The following is a 13574-nucleotide window of genomic DNA, read 5'->3' on the forward strand; positions in this document are numbered from 1 at the left end:
TTATTTTTCTTTCTTTAAAAGAAAAATTTGGTAAATAATTCATTACTGGTATAAAAATATATGATAAACGTATTAATACATGGACTGTTTAATATTACCCTTGCTATCAGCCCTAGATTGGTATCGTCCCTCTGGCTAAAGCCCTCCTGACCAATAACAAGATCTCGGACTGATAGCAAGGGCAATATTAAAAAAGGCCATCTATTTAGCTATAAGTTTCGTAAAATGATGCCCATTTTTGGTTCTTGATAAGAATATTACAATTCTTATATTTTCTTATGAAAAGGTTGAAAATATGAAAAAAGTATGATGATTTTGGTAAAGCACTATAGCTACTTTAATAACATTTTTACATTATTTTATATGCTGTAGAATCTTCTTTGAGATGTTTTATACCAATTATGGCATTATGGCTATCATGATTTTTTTTCAAATTCATAGGTCAGAAAATCTTAGTCTTGATTTAGACGTAAGAAATAAATTTTTCCACACATTACAAACTATACACAATAATATGTTCATTTGAATCGCCTAGTCAGTCTGTTATTCCATTCATCCGATTTTTGCTATTATCAATAGGGTGTATGTTGTAAGCCATTTTGGGTGGTGTCGGATATGAACATAATGTTTCACTGGACTCTGCCATTTTTCACTTCATGGAATTATAGAGAAAATTTTTGTCATAAAAATATCCGCTCCTAATGAATGGATTTGTTTCAAATTTTGTGTGTTACTTTATATGGATTGGCCATTTGTTATTAGTGTTTTAGTGTTTTAGTTGTATCAACTTCCTGTAAAAGAGGTGGTCCTAGGATGACAATGCATGCAACTTCATGTTTCAAATATACCTCACAAAAAAATTACTTGATCATTTAATACAATCAGTTTTTTTTTTTTTTTTGCTTTGCCAGACATTCAAGGTGCACGAGGTGACCCAGGCATAGATGGTATTGATGGACGTCCTGGAATTAAAGGTCCTCGTGGTGATGATGGTCTCCCTGGATTAGATGGATTACCAGGAATGAAGGGAAATCCTGGTTTTGAAGGATTTGGACTGAAAGGAGAACCTGGAGATAACGGAATAACTGGATTACCAGGTAAACTTATATTTTATAACACTACATGTCTGTACATATCAGCGGATTACAAGGTAAATTAATCTTAAACTAAAGTTACATGTATGTATCAGTGGATTACCAGGTAAATTAATATTTTATAACGCTACATGTATGTACATATCAATGGATTACCAGATAAATTAATATTTTATAACACTACATGAATGTACATATCAGTGGATTACCAGGTAAATTAATCTTGTAATAACATTACATGTACATATCATCACATTATCAGGTAAATTTACATTTTAATAGCACATGTACAAACATGTATATATCTCTGAATTAGCAGGTAAATTCACATTTTGATAACTCTTGAACATATCTCTGAATTAGCAGGTAAATTTACATTTTGATAACACATAAACATATCTCTGAATTAGCAGGTAAATATACATTTTGATAACACATGTACATATCCTGAATTAGCAGGTAATTTACATTTTGATAACACATGTACATATCCCTGAATTAGCAGGTAAATTTACATTTTAATTACACGTGTACATATCTCCGAATTAGCAGGTAAATTTACATTTTAATTACACATGTACATATCTCCGAATTAGCAGGTAAATTTATATTTTGATAACACATGTACATATCCGAATTAGCAGGTAAATTTTCATTTTGATAACACATGTACACATCTCTGAATTAGCTGGTGAATTTACATTTCATAACACATGTACATATCTCTGAATTAGCAGGTAAAATTACAATTTAATAATACTTGTACTTATCTATGAATTAGCTGGTGAATTTACATTTTAATAACACATGTACATATCTCTGAATTATCAGTGTAGTACATTCAGGTTACATAAAACTTTGTATATTTTATATCAACCCCAAGCTGTTATAACATTAAAGAAAATAGTTGCAGCTTTTTGTCCCATACACCACAAATTTCACAAATACATAATAAAACACTGTTAAGTTCAAGGTTCATTTTTACATATGATTGATTAAAGGAAAAATTGTAATGTGTTCTCATTGGTTCACGCTGAATAACTGGCATAACGATTTATTTTCAAGTTTTCCTTCTATTGACATTATCTGAATTGGCTTGCAAAGAGAAAAATGTGTAAGAGATTTTTTTAAAGATCGTTTATTTTTTATCTCTCCAAGTAACTGTTTTCTGTTAGGGAACAACCATTTGATTTGTTTTGAGGGGGATGGGGCCTAGAATAAAATTTTGTGTCCTGGATAAGATCTGACCTAAATTTATATTTTTTATTCTAGCCTGTCTTGGATTTTACCCTTTAGTTTTTCTTATAATTTTTACAAAAACCAAATATCATCATCCTGCCTTTTTCTTTCATATTTGATCCTAGCCACACTCAAACACCCCCCGCCCACTCAGCCCCACCCCCACCCCCCATAAAAATCAAATGGTTGCTCCCTTAACATTCTCAAAGTTCATAATTGGAAATGAATATTTAATTGAGTAGAGATTTTTGTTTGATCAATGATGAAAAAGTGTCTATTGTTCAGTCAAGTAAGACAAGTCTTCATAATTAAGTACCACCCCACATAAAATTCAGACACTGCCAATGGTAAAGTGATTCATGGTGAAGAAAAACCCACCGAACAAAATATGCTTTTTTAGTGTACATGCGTTACTTTCACATAATGATAATCATTTCTGCACTCAGATCTGCACTTTCTAGAAAATCATACTTTCTTCTCCCACTAAAATTAACCAAATAAAAACGAAATCAAGAAAGATAACTCTTGCAAAGTACCAGTTTCATGTACAATCTTTATAATTATTATCTCAAAAGTGCAACAACCAAATGAAAACCTAAGACTGGTTATGTGATCAGTAACTGTTTCTAAACAAGAATTAAAGCAGAATTTGATGGATTTTTGACATGTATGAATCAATCACCTTCTGTCTGATTTCAGAAAGATTGCTACTTAAGAATATTTGTGTTTTGTCTTCTAGGGTCTGCTGGTCCAAAGGGGTACCCTGGTAGACCTGGTATATTTGGCTTTAATGGAGCTAAAGGTGAACCAGGACTGCCTGGCGTGAATGGAGAACCAGGCCCTGATGGCCAACCTGGACTTAATGGATTACCTGTAAGGATATAAACACTCTCTCTCTCACTGTTGAGCTACTGTGAAAGTACTTTAATTCATGGATACCAATTTTCATAGATTCTTAAATTTGTGGTTTTGAAGTTTTCAGTATACACATCAATTGGATTCTCCTTTTCTTTGGGAGCTAATTTTCAAGGTTTGGCCTAGCCACGAAAACCACGAAAATTGGTACCCCACGAACAATAGTACTTTCACAGTATGTAAAGTAATAGTCACTTCCAATTTTGATATTGACAGTATCTTGATGGGTTGAGATAGTCCACATGATATTGTCAGTGTCAAAATATGGACTATTATTCTGTTTATCAATAATCCAAATTTGGCATTTTTAATCATTTCCAACATTTACATTCAAAACTGTAAAGAAGATGACCAAGAATCGTCACAAACACTCACAAGATTTTGACTGATATTTTTTTAGGATCTTGTCATGTACAGGTGATAGAGAAATATCTGTAAAAAAGATCAAAGGAAAAAAGTACAAGTTACCGATAAGTAGCGGATTGAGTATTTACATCCATTTAAACCTCTGTACATTTTAAAAATACGTAATGATATTGTTAGATTTTTTCAAAACTTGCCTTTTTTTTTTTGAAGATATGTGTCATTTTTATTAATTGGGAAAGTAATTTATCTTACTTGTGATAGTTTTGTCTCTCCCAACTGTGGTGGGTAAAGTTTACTTGATTTATATTCATCTCCTTTTATAAAAGAATTATACATGTACGTACAAGCTTTTCATAGAATTTATCTGATTTACACAAGTGTTTGTTTTTAACCATGAAACCTTCCTATACCTAAGCCCTAATGGTTTGTAAAATTTGTCTGGTTTTGAGACAGGTGTTCAGTTTTACCCTTGTTCAAAACGACTTCAAGTAGTGTCTGGTTTAGAAGAGTTTTGCTTTATTTAGTGTTTGGTTTGGACAGGTTGCATTGTATGTCATTCTCTGCAATAACAGTTGTATAATTGGATCGATATATTGGTGGTTCTATTCCAGATTTTGCCATTTCTAAGTCATACCTTTAGCATTTTCCCTACTTATTACCATTTTAAATGCTGTAGTAGGGTTGATAGTTTAAGGTTCTCAGTTGATATTAATTAATTCAGTACATAAGTACTTTGTTCATCATTGTGGTTTCTATCTGCTAGTACATAAGTACTCTGTTAATCATTATAGTTTCTGTCTGCTAGTACATAAGTACTCTGTTAATCATTATGGTTTCTGTCTGTTAGTATGTAAGTACTTTGTTCATCATTATGGTTTCTGTCTGCTAGTACATAAGTACTTTGTTCATCATTATGGTTTCTGTCTGCTAGTACATAAGTACTTTGTTCATCATTATGGTTTCTATCTGCTAGTACATAAGTACTTTGTTCATCATTATGGTTTCTATCTGCTAGTACATAAGTACTTTGTTCATCATTATGGTTTCTGTCTGCTAGTACATAAGTACTTTGTTCATCATTATGGTTTCTGTCTGCTAGTACATAAGTACTTTGTTCATCATTATGGTTTCTATCTGTTAGTACGTAAGTACTTTGTTAATCATTATGTTTTCTATGTGCTAGGGTGATGCTGGATTAGATGGTTTCCCAGGAAGCAAAGGAGAGTCAGGAGACTATGGATACAATGGACAACCAGGATTACCAGGAACTCCCGGTGAAAATGGTTTCCGTGGTAGTAAGGGAGAGCCTGGATTGAATGGTTTACCTGGTTTGTATTTGAATCATAGTTTGTTATTATCTATTACATGATATAACCTTAAGTTTTAAATTTTCAACGAAGCAAAATGGTATGGCCCTTTCATTGTCATTGTCAAGGTCATTGTCACTGTCTCTAGTTTATGCAATAACTTGAATGTTAGTTGAGGGGATCTTGATTGAATTTTAAAACAAGAATCTAAAATTAGGATGGTATTAATTCTGGAGGATATGACTCCCATTTGTTTGGGATTTCAGGAGGGAAAAGCATTTTATAAAATTTTACTAAGTAATTTAAGTAGACGTGTAAGGTCCTGCACTGTGAAGCATTTCATATCTGAAAATTTATTCAAATTATAATCAATTATTCAAATTTATTAAAAAATTAAAGACAAAACTGGTTAATTCAGACAAATTTAACATTGTATGTTTTTAAGTACCAGTCCATGTAAAATTCAGACACTGCCCATATTAAAGTGATTCATGGTGAAGATAAAACCCACCAAACAAATGATGCTTTTTCAATCTACATGTGCTGTATTTTTACATAATAGTTGTCCTTTCCATGTTTCCAAGAAAAAATCAAGAATGATAACTCTTGCAAAGTGCTAATTTCATGAACAATTTATATAAATTTTATCTCAAAAGCTCAACACCCAAATTAAAAATTATGACAGGTTATGTGGTATATAGATGTTTCTGAACAAGTGAATTTGGTGGGTTTTGAATGTGCATATTATATCACTTTCTGTCTGATTTTTATAAAGACCGCTACTTAATTATTGAAGAAGAAGTTGGCGAACTGGGTAGGCAAACATTTACGTCCGTGCCAGACCTGATAGGATAATCAAGGGTGTTAGTCTCGGTAAGAATCAGGCAGTGGGTGAAACATGGTATGAAAAAAAAGCACTATTTTGAATGTTCAATTTTACCATTTGCATCATCAGAAACAAGGTAACAAAAATAGTTAGTCATAGCAGGATGATGGAAATAGATTTAATATTGTATGTTTTAAGGTATGGAAGGAGATGTCGGTGAACAAGGTAAGACAATGAATCCAAATGGATATACAAGTGGTCCTAAGGGTGTACCTGGAGACTTTGGTGAGAAAGGTCTTAATGGTATTGATGGGAATAGAGGCTTCTCCGGTCTTGAAGGAATTCGGGGTGAACCTGGATTGCCAGGTTTACCTGGAGAAATTGGTATTCCTGGACCTAAAGGAGTAAGAGGAGATGCAGGTCGAGATGGCTACCCTGGTCTTCCAGGTCTAGATGGCTTACCTGGTCTGGCTGGCCTTCCCGGTGAAAATGGTATTGCTGGTAGAAGCGGTATACCATCTGGAGTATACTTTGCTCGGTGAGTTAAATGTAAAGTAAAAATTTTTTTTTAATTTATGAAAATTATGATAGACAAAAGGGAACTTTCAATTGATGAAATAATCCTTATGATAAGGCCTACAAAAGTCCGCAATAATTAAAGATGTTTGACAACTCCTTGTTAGAGTAATTGCCCTTGAAAGGGGAAAAATGATGTTTTTAGCAGTTTTCAGCCAATATCTTGAAAACTATAAAAGATATGAAGAAACTTTCAATTGATGAAACTATCCTTATGATAAGTTCTACTAGTCTTCTTCAAAATTGTCGGAATACTCCATGTAAGAGTTATTGCCCAAGATAAACAAAAATTTAACCAGGTGAGGAATTCAGGCTCCTGGGAGCCTCTTGCTTTTTTTGTTTTTTTTTGTTTTTTTGGGGTTTTTTTTTTTTTGTTTTTTTTGTTTTTTTGGGTTTTTTTTTTTCATCAATCTCAATTTCTAAATTTGTTATAATGCCAATCTTTGCCTGGACAGATATTGGTGTAATAATGAGGTTTTACTTTATAGTTTTGAACAAGATTTGAATTTACATCTGTAATTCTCTGTAACCATCTTATATATGAACAACATTTTATTTTATTCTGATATTATTAAATTTATTTTCTTTTTTAACAGCCATAGCCAGACTACTTTACTCCCAGAATGCCCTACTGGAACATCTTTAATGTGGGAAGGTTACTCACTCAGTTTTATAATGGGTAACGGCAGAGCAGTTGGTCAAGATTTAGGTTAGTGTAGATATTCGATAATCTGTTTGCCAATTAGTGGTAATTAGTCTTTATTGAACTGCTCAAAGGGAAGTAACTCTTTGTTAAGGACAATGAAAAATATTGAAATAGTTCAGAGTAACTATTATAAAGAAGAATATATTCTGTTGCTCTGTTGCTCCAAAAATAATTAAATTGTCTCAAATGCTAAAAAAACAGTTACAAACTGGATAAGTTTCTAAAATTCTCAGTTTAGATATTTTGAGTAATTCATAAATGACCTTTAGACTGTCCTGCTTGACCATTCTAATACCAGAAATTAAATTAAATACACCATAATTGGCATATCAGCTATAGATTGAAAGCTTTCACTATTGTTTATATCATTTTTTTCTTTTAAAGAAAATCATGTTGAATTAAAGACTTCTTTGGTTTTCATATGAATGCAAATACATGCTGTGGTATAATGGTATCATGCTGTTGTCATCCACTTCATGGGTGTTGTTAGCATGGTCCCTAGACATTTTGTGCTTTGATAATATCTTGAGTATATGTGTATCTATATGGATCAAAGTTGGGATTGATTTTGTTTGCCATGACTTGAAATATTAAAGAATTAGGGGCGAAAAAGGTTCTAGAAATAAAAATATAACTTTACTTAAAGTGAATTGATCTCTTTAAAATTGTGCCACAAGATGCCATAGAAGCAAAAGGCTGGGATTTATTTAGGGGGTTGTAATTGAAATAATTCCTGCATGAGGGGCCAAAAAGGTGCAACTTTTATTCTTGGCAAAAAGTTATGGATTACAGTTAAAATTAAAAGGCTTATTGGGCTTGAATAATGTGTCTATAATTGCCCAAACTGTTCAGGGTTCGATCTCTGCAGTCCTGTCAAGCTACACACTGCAAAGTATTTTCAGGTATCTCTGGCTTTTTTCTCAGGAGATTCAGTACTAAGTCTTTATTTTGTTTTCAGGCACCTCTGGCAGTTGTCTCAGGAGATTCAGTACTATGCCTTTTATGTTCTGTAACATCAACAATGTGTGTAATGTTGCCAATAGAAATGATTACAGCTACTGGTTGTCTACTCTGGAACCTATGACACCTATGATGAACCCTATCAGTGGTCCACCTCTACAAGATTACATCAGTAGATGCTCAGTTTGTGAAGCAACAGGGGAAGTAAGTTATTATTTCATCATGAATAATCTTTACTAAGTGAACAGCCATACTTATGATCATTGGTTAGATATGAGTCAGACTGAAGCCATCCTCTTTTAGATGAATACAAGACATCTTGGCCTGCAGATATCTCAGATAGTTACCACTCGGCCTGTAGTCCTGACTACTTGACCCTTGAGTAAAATTTTTTTTAACTTTTTTTAATTCAATAATTGGTGATTTTTTTTTGTATGAATAATCTCTGAAAAAATTTTCATGAAAAGTTTGCCATTAATTTTAGTGATGAAAAGGAAATCTTAGAATGTCACAGATGGTCACTGTGAATTTTGAACCAGCTAATACAATGAATGCATCATAGGCAGAATAAAATGCAAAGAAGTACGAATGAAATATAAAACTTCACAAATATACTCTAATGAGACAAATTTTTAAACAAAATCTCATCACAAGCTAATTGGTCACGACTGGCCAAGATGTCTGGACCACCTTTTAGATCACAGGGATGGAGTATCAGCAATGTCCTATATATGTAAAATATAAATGGCTCAAAATTGTCCTGTAGGAAGTGACATATTTCCAAAATAATTGTTTGAAATTTTAAAGCAAAAGCACAATGTGTTATAGGATATCTCACATATTCCCGTTGGTAGAGACATCAACCTTATAAGCATAAGGTATTTTTCAAGTTGAAATTGGCTGCACATTGACTAAAATTGACACACACCTGTGAATTAATTTCCAATAAAGAAACAGGAGACAGGTAGACAGGATGTTTATACACTAATAAAACCACGCAGACTGTAATTTATAAGGGTTGACAATTTTTTATATCCGATATAGGGAAATGGTCGATGGTCATTTGCAAAATTTGTCGGTCAATGGCCGACATTTTTTACCGTTTCCTGAGCCTTGTTTTCAACATAATGCAAACTTTTATATTAAAAAATTGAAAACCACTAATCACAAAAATAATTACCGTCCAAGATAATTACATTAACATTATTGTGTCCATGTGTAGGATTAATTGATATTTATAATGCATTATTTTTTAGGTAATTGCTGTACACAGCCAGACAGTTAGGTTACCAGATTGTCCTGTAGGATTCAAGAGCTTGTGGATTGGTTACAGTTTCTTGATGGTGTGTAAAAACAATCGGAACTTCTCAGCCTTTCTAGTTACACCGAAGAAAAACCTCAGAGGCACTTGGTGAAAGAATCTGTCCGGAATTTTGACCGATCCAATTCTAAAATTATAGTTTTACTGGTTGAAATTTTTACCATTACATTTTTTCCTAGCCCCTCACTTTGCGCCAAAATTCTTGACGTAGTTATTGTACTTTATTTCTGGTGATATCTAACCAAAATTTTTAGCGCCACCTGGTAGATAGAACTACTTTGAGTCACGTATGACTACAATTGCAGCAAATTTTTCAAGAAGAAACTCTCCTTTCTGCATCTGAGGTTATTTTTTAGTGTATCAGAAATGGCCGCACAGTTCTGATTGGTGTAAAAGATTACCCATCCTATTGAATGACAAATAAGCTCACCTGAGCCTATGAGTTCCAAATGTGTTTAAGTCATCACTGTGCCCACCATGTGGTCAATTGAGTTGTTCCTTTTTTCACATTTTGCTCATCTATGTGAAAAATCTTTGATTGATTTGGTAAAACAGGCTTGACAGGAATGATGCACAAACTAGCAGCTGCAAACAATCCTGTTTTGGTTCCAGTTGGTCAAACCAAATGGTTGATAGAGGCTATTTAAACTTTCAATTTTGGAAGACCAACTCCACTGACACCAATGAAAGTTTAGAAACACACAGTAACTACTTTAATTGTATTGTGTTTGTTGTTGATGTCAATGCCCTCTACAAATAATTAATTTCTTTGGGACTGAGGTGGATAAGCACAGCTTTGCAAAATTGCATTGTACCATTGAAATTTGATGGAGTAACCAATACTGGTATATATCTTAGCGAATGCTTTTCCAATTTTTAGCAACTGCAGGAACGATGCAAGGAGAGACCTTTTTTTTTTTTTAATTGTTCCTTTTAATCAAATGATATAGCCCCAGATATCTGATATTCCGGGTTAGTGATTTAGGCTATAGTTACCTGTTCATTCATGTCCAACAAACAATCTTTTTTATATAGATGTAACTTTGTATTGTCATAAAGTATTAAAATAAACAATTTTGTACCACACCACACATAGTGACAATGTATTATGTGATACCATCTTAAAAGTTTTGTGTCTGTCTCTCTGTCCCATGACAGTTTCCACAGTTACCATAAAATACAGGCAAACTTCAATTTTCAGACAAATTCCAGATGAAGTTTTCAAGTTCACCATTTTTAACATTTTGCCATCCCCTTTTTTACATGTTGTGGCAGTATATCACTTAATGTACCATTAATGCCCTTTTTTCATAATTTTTATCCCCACTGGTTAAATGAGGAGTGTATAGCAGGATAGGGTTTTTCATTCTCTGTACTTCCATTTATTATTCAGCAGAGTACACATCACTCCTCTTACATCATTGAATAGAACTTAATGAAACTTTCTCAGAATCTTCATAACATACATGTATTCACATTGTTCTCTTTATATTGTAGACATTTCAAATCAATTTTGAGGTCAAATGAAATGGGGAAGAAGGGGGTATCAATTTAGTAATTTTGAGTTTCAACTGTACATGTGTTTATTGAAAGTTAGTCATCATCACAATCTGTCAATAATTACAGTAACTTATTGGAAATTTTTTTACATTTGTACTCAACTCCTTATTTTTAGAATACTGGTGCTGGTGGTCGTGGATCTGGACAGAATATGCAGTCCCCAGGATCATGTCTTGAGGATTTCAGAGCTGCTCCATTTATAGAGTGTCACAGTCGAGGCACATGTAATTATTATGCAACATCATTAAGCTTCTGGATGGCTACCATAGAATCATTTAATCAATTCCGTAGACCAATTGGTGAAACACTGAAAGCAGGAAATCTAAGAACTCGTGTTGGTCGCTGTCAAGTTTGCATGAGATATTAGTTCATCAGGTTGTATTGGCTTCATATAAGAGACTTCATGTGCCAAATTTGCAAAGTTTGATTATCAATTGTGTATAAATTGTAACTTTTCGTGTTTTATTGTGTATGCTATTGTTGTGTGAGAGTAATTACGAGTGAGATGAGAGATAAAACCATTTTAGCTCAAGCATGTTTTTTTTTATATATATATTTGCTCATTTCTTTCAAGATGTTTCTAAAAAAGTGTAAAGATATCCTTTTTTTTTCAATTCATTACTGCTACTAAGTGTCAGGGACAAAGAAATATTTTAGGCCAAGGGTTTGATTTCACACTTTAATTTGTGAGTAAAACAGTTTTGATCATGAATCTATTGTAAATTCACCTTTAATACAGGAGAAGTCTTAAGTATAAAAAAAAATTCTGAATGCTATTGGTTTTTAATTGCCAATCCCTTCTTATTGATAAATCTGTTATTTTTAATCATGCTTCCTGTGAATATAATTACTTGTAGTTAAAAGTGTATCTGTAAGCTCAAAGCTCAATCTGAAATGATTGTTGCTGGAACTGACTGATGGTGCTATATGGATGTATGTATTTTTTTTTCTACTCTTTTCTATGTAGGCTTAATTAGTTCATTTTTATGTATGAGAAAACTTAGATATGTTACTGATATGATAATTTAATACCAACAGCATTATTTTGTTTGGAAATCAATCCTAAAACTGATCACATTTATATCAAGTTTTTCATCATTCAACTTCTATTGTGTTTTTTATTTTTTTTTTTAGAGATAAACGAGCAAAGCGATGACAGCTTCTCATTTTCATAGCACACTTCAACAGTCATTGATTTAATGAAATTATTGTTGAAGTGTTGTATGAAAATTGATCTAATACCTAAGTGTCTTTCAATTTTCTGTGTTCTCTTTATGGAATGTCAATGTAATTCTAGTATTTGTTCTGGGAAAAGTCTTTCTTACATTGTGCATTACTTGATATTAAGTTATATTAAGTTAGGTAAAATTTTTAACAATTAAAATGTCAGCAAATTTAAATTGTACATCTGAATTAAGAACTATTCTGTATCTTATACATTTAAATATTTTGCATTTTGGAGTCTCCAGGTTTCTAGTCATTAAAAAAAGTCTTCCTGTTTATATGTTTATGTTTTTTTTTATCTTTAATTTTGACTCTCACACTGAAGGAGGTAGACCTAGCTACCATAAGGGAAATAACTCTTTGATGTGATCATATTCAATTTCACCAAAAGCCTATCAAGCAAGCATTAATTTGAAACAGAATGAAATTAATCCAAGTTACTTTGATGCTTACATGAGATTGATGTAAAATACTTGACACAAATGTTGAGCTGATTGTAAGAGTTGTGCCCTTTAGGCTAGGTCTACCTCCTTAAATTTCATTTTCAACTAAATGAATCCACCACTAGCAGCCAGGAAATATATAGATTGAGTACTGAAGCAAGTCTTAAGATCTTATATTTTCCGTAATTGAAATGATGAGAGGGTGTTATCTTTGCCTCTAAATCACTTTGATTGATTGATTGATTGATTGTAGTTTAACATTCTGTGGCAGATATTTTATGGATTTCAGGACAACAAATCCAGTTTTGTACTAGTCAGACACACTGAACCGAAAATTTTAGTGTTAGCTCACATGTAAGCATGTCACCCCACTCAGACATATTTTTTAGACTCCAAGCGAACTAGTTATCACTCAATTTCCCTAAATACCATGTGCTAGACATATATAACTTTGAAGAAAGGGTATAAATCAATAATGTAAAAAATCCATAGAAGATAGTTTCTTACCATGGCATTACTTTAAAAGTAGCAGTCATGCAAATTCTGTAATACATGATAAACCCCCAATAAGGCTACACATTTCAATTTTTGTAATTAACTTGTTTTATGGGTGTATATGAAATGTATAATCATTCATTCCAATCAGTCTGTTCTCAGGAGATAATTTACATAGAATTAGTTTCGCTTGTATTTCAGAGTAACCTCCCTTAATTTTCAGTTGTATAATACATTCTTTATAGTTATATTTTCTATGAATAGGGGTTATATGAAAAGCCACATGTTAAGTCCTGTTTAAACAAAATATCAAAGATTAAAAACATGTAGACTTTCAAGTCACCAATCCCATTTTGCATGATTCTTTTCTGAAGTGCTGTCTGTCTGGTATCAGTGGTTTGTACAACTAACTGTAAAGCACTTTTCTCTTTTCACACCTTTCATGTTGAAGTAAAAACCTGAGTGAATATTCAACTTGGGAATTGATAAAACATTTGAATTGATCATAGTTAAGAAATTTCAAAATGAACTTATTAACTCCT

At 32.6% G+C, this 13574-nt stretch overlaps 1 protein-coding gene across 1 annotated transcript in view; it reads left to right on the top strand.

Annotated features, from left to right (window-relative positions):
* Positions 1-12372, top strand: part of LOC148626139 (uncharacterized) — a 61652-nt gene extending 49280 nt beyond the window's left edge. Inside the window, exons 31-38 of the mRNA XM_088569851.1 lie at positions 912-1097; positions 3073-3206; positions 4798-4942; positions 5946-6285; positions 6920-7032; positions 7988-8193; positions 9246-9332; positions 10986-12372. Coding sequence (XP_088425977.1) covers positions 912-1097; positions 3073-3206; positions 4798-4942; positions 5946-6285; positions 6920-7032; positions 7988-8193; positions 9246-9332; positions 10986-11237 — 1463 coding nt within the window. The 3' untranslated portion in view covers positions 11238-12372. The remainder of the gene's footprint in view (positions 1-911; positions 1098-3072; positions 3207-4797; positions 4943-5945; positions 6286-6919; positions 7033-7987; positions 8194-9245; positions 9333-10985) is intronic.
* The last annotated feature ends 1202 nt before the right edge of the window (positions 12373-13574 follow it).

Source organism: Perna viridis, chromosome 2, assembly GCF_037379345.1.
Source record: "Perna viridis isolate PV_CMFRI_1.1 ecotype Kerala chromosome 2, ASM3737934v1, whole genome shotgun sequence".
Lineage (NCBI taxonomy): Eukaryota > Metazoa > Mollusca > Bivalvia > Mytilida > Mytilidae > Perna > Perna viridis.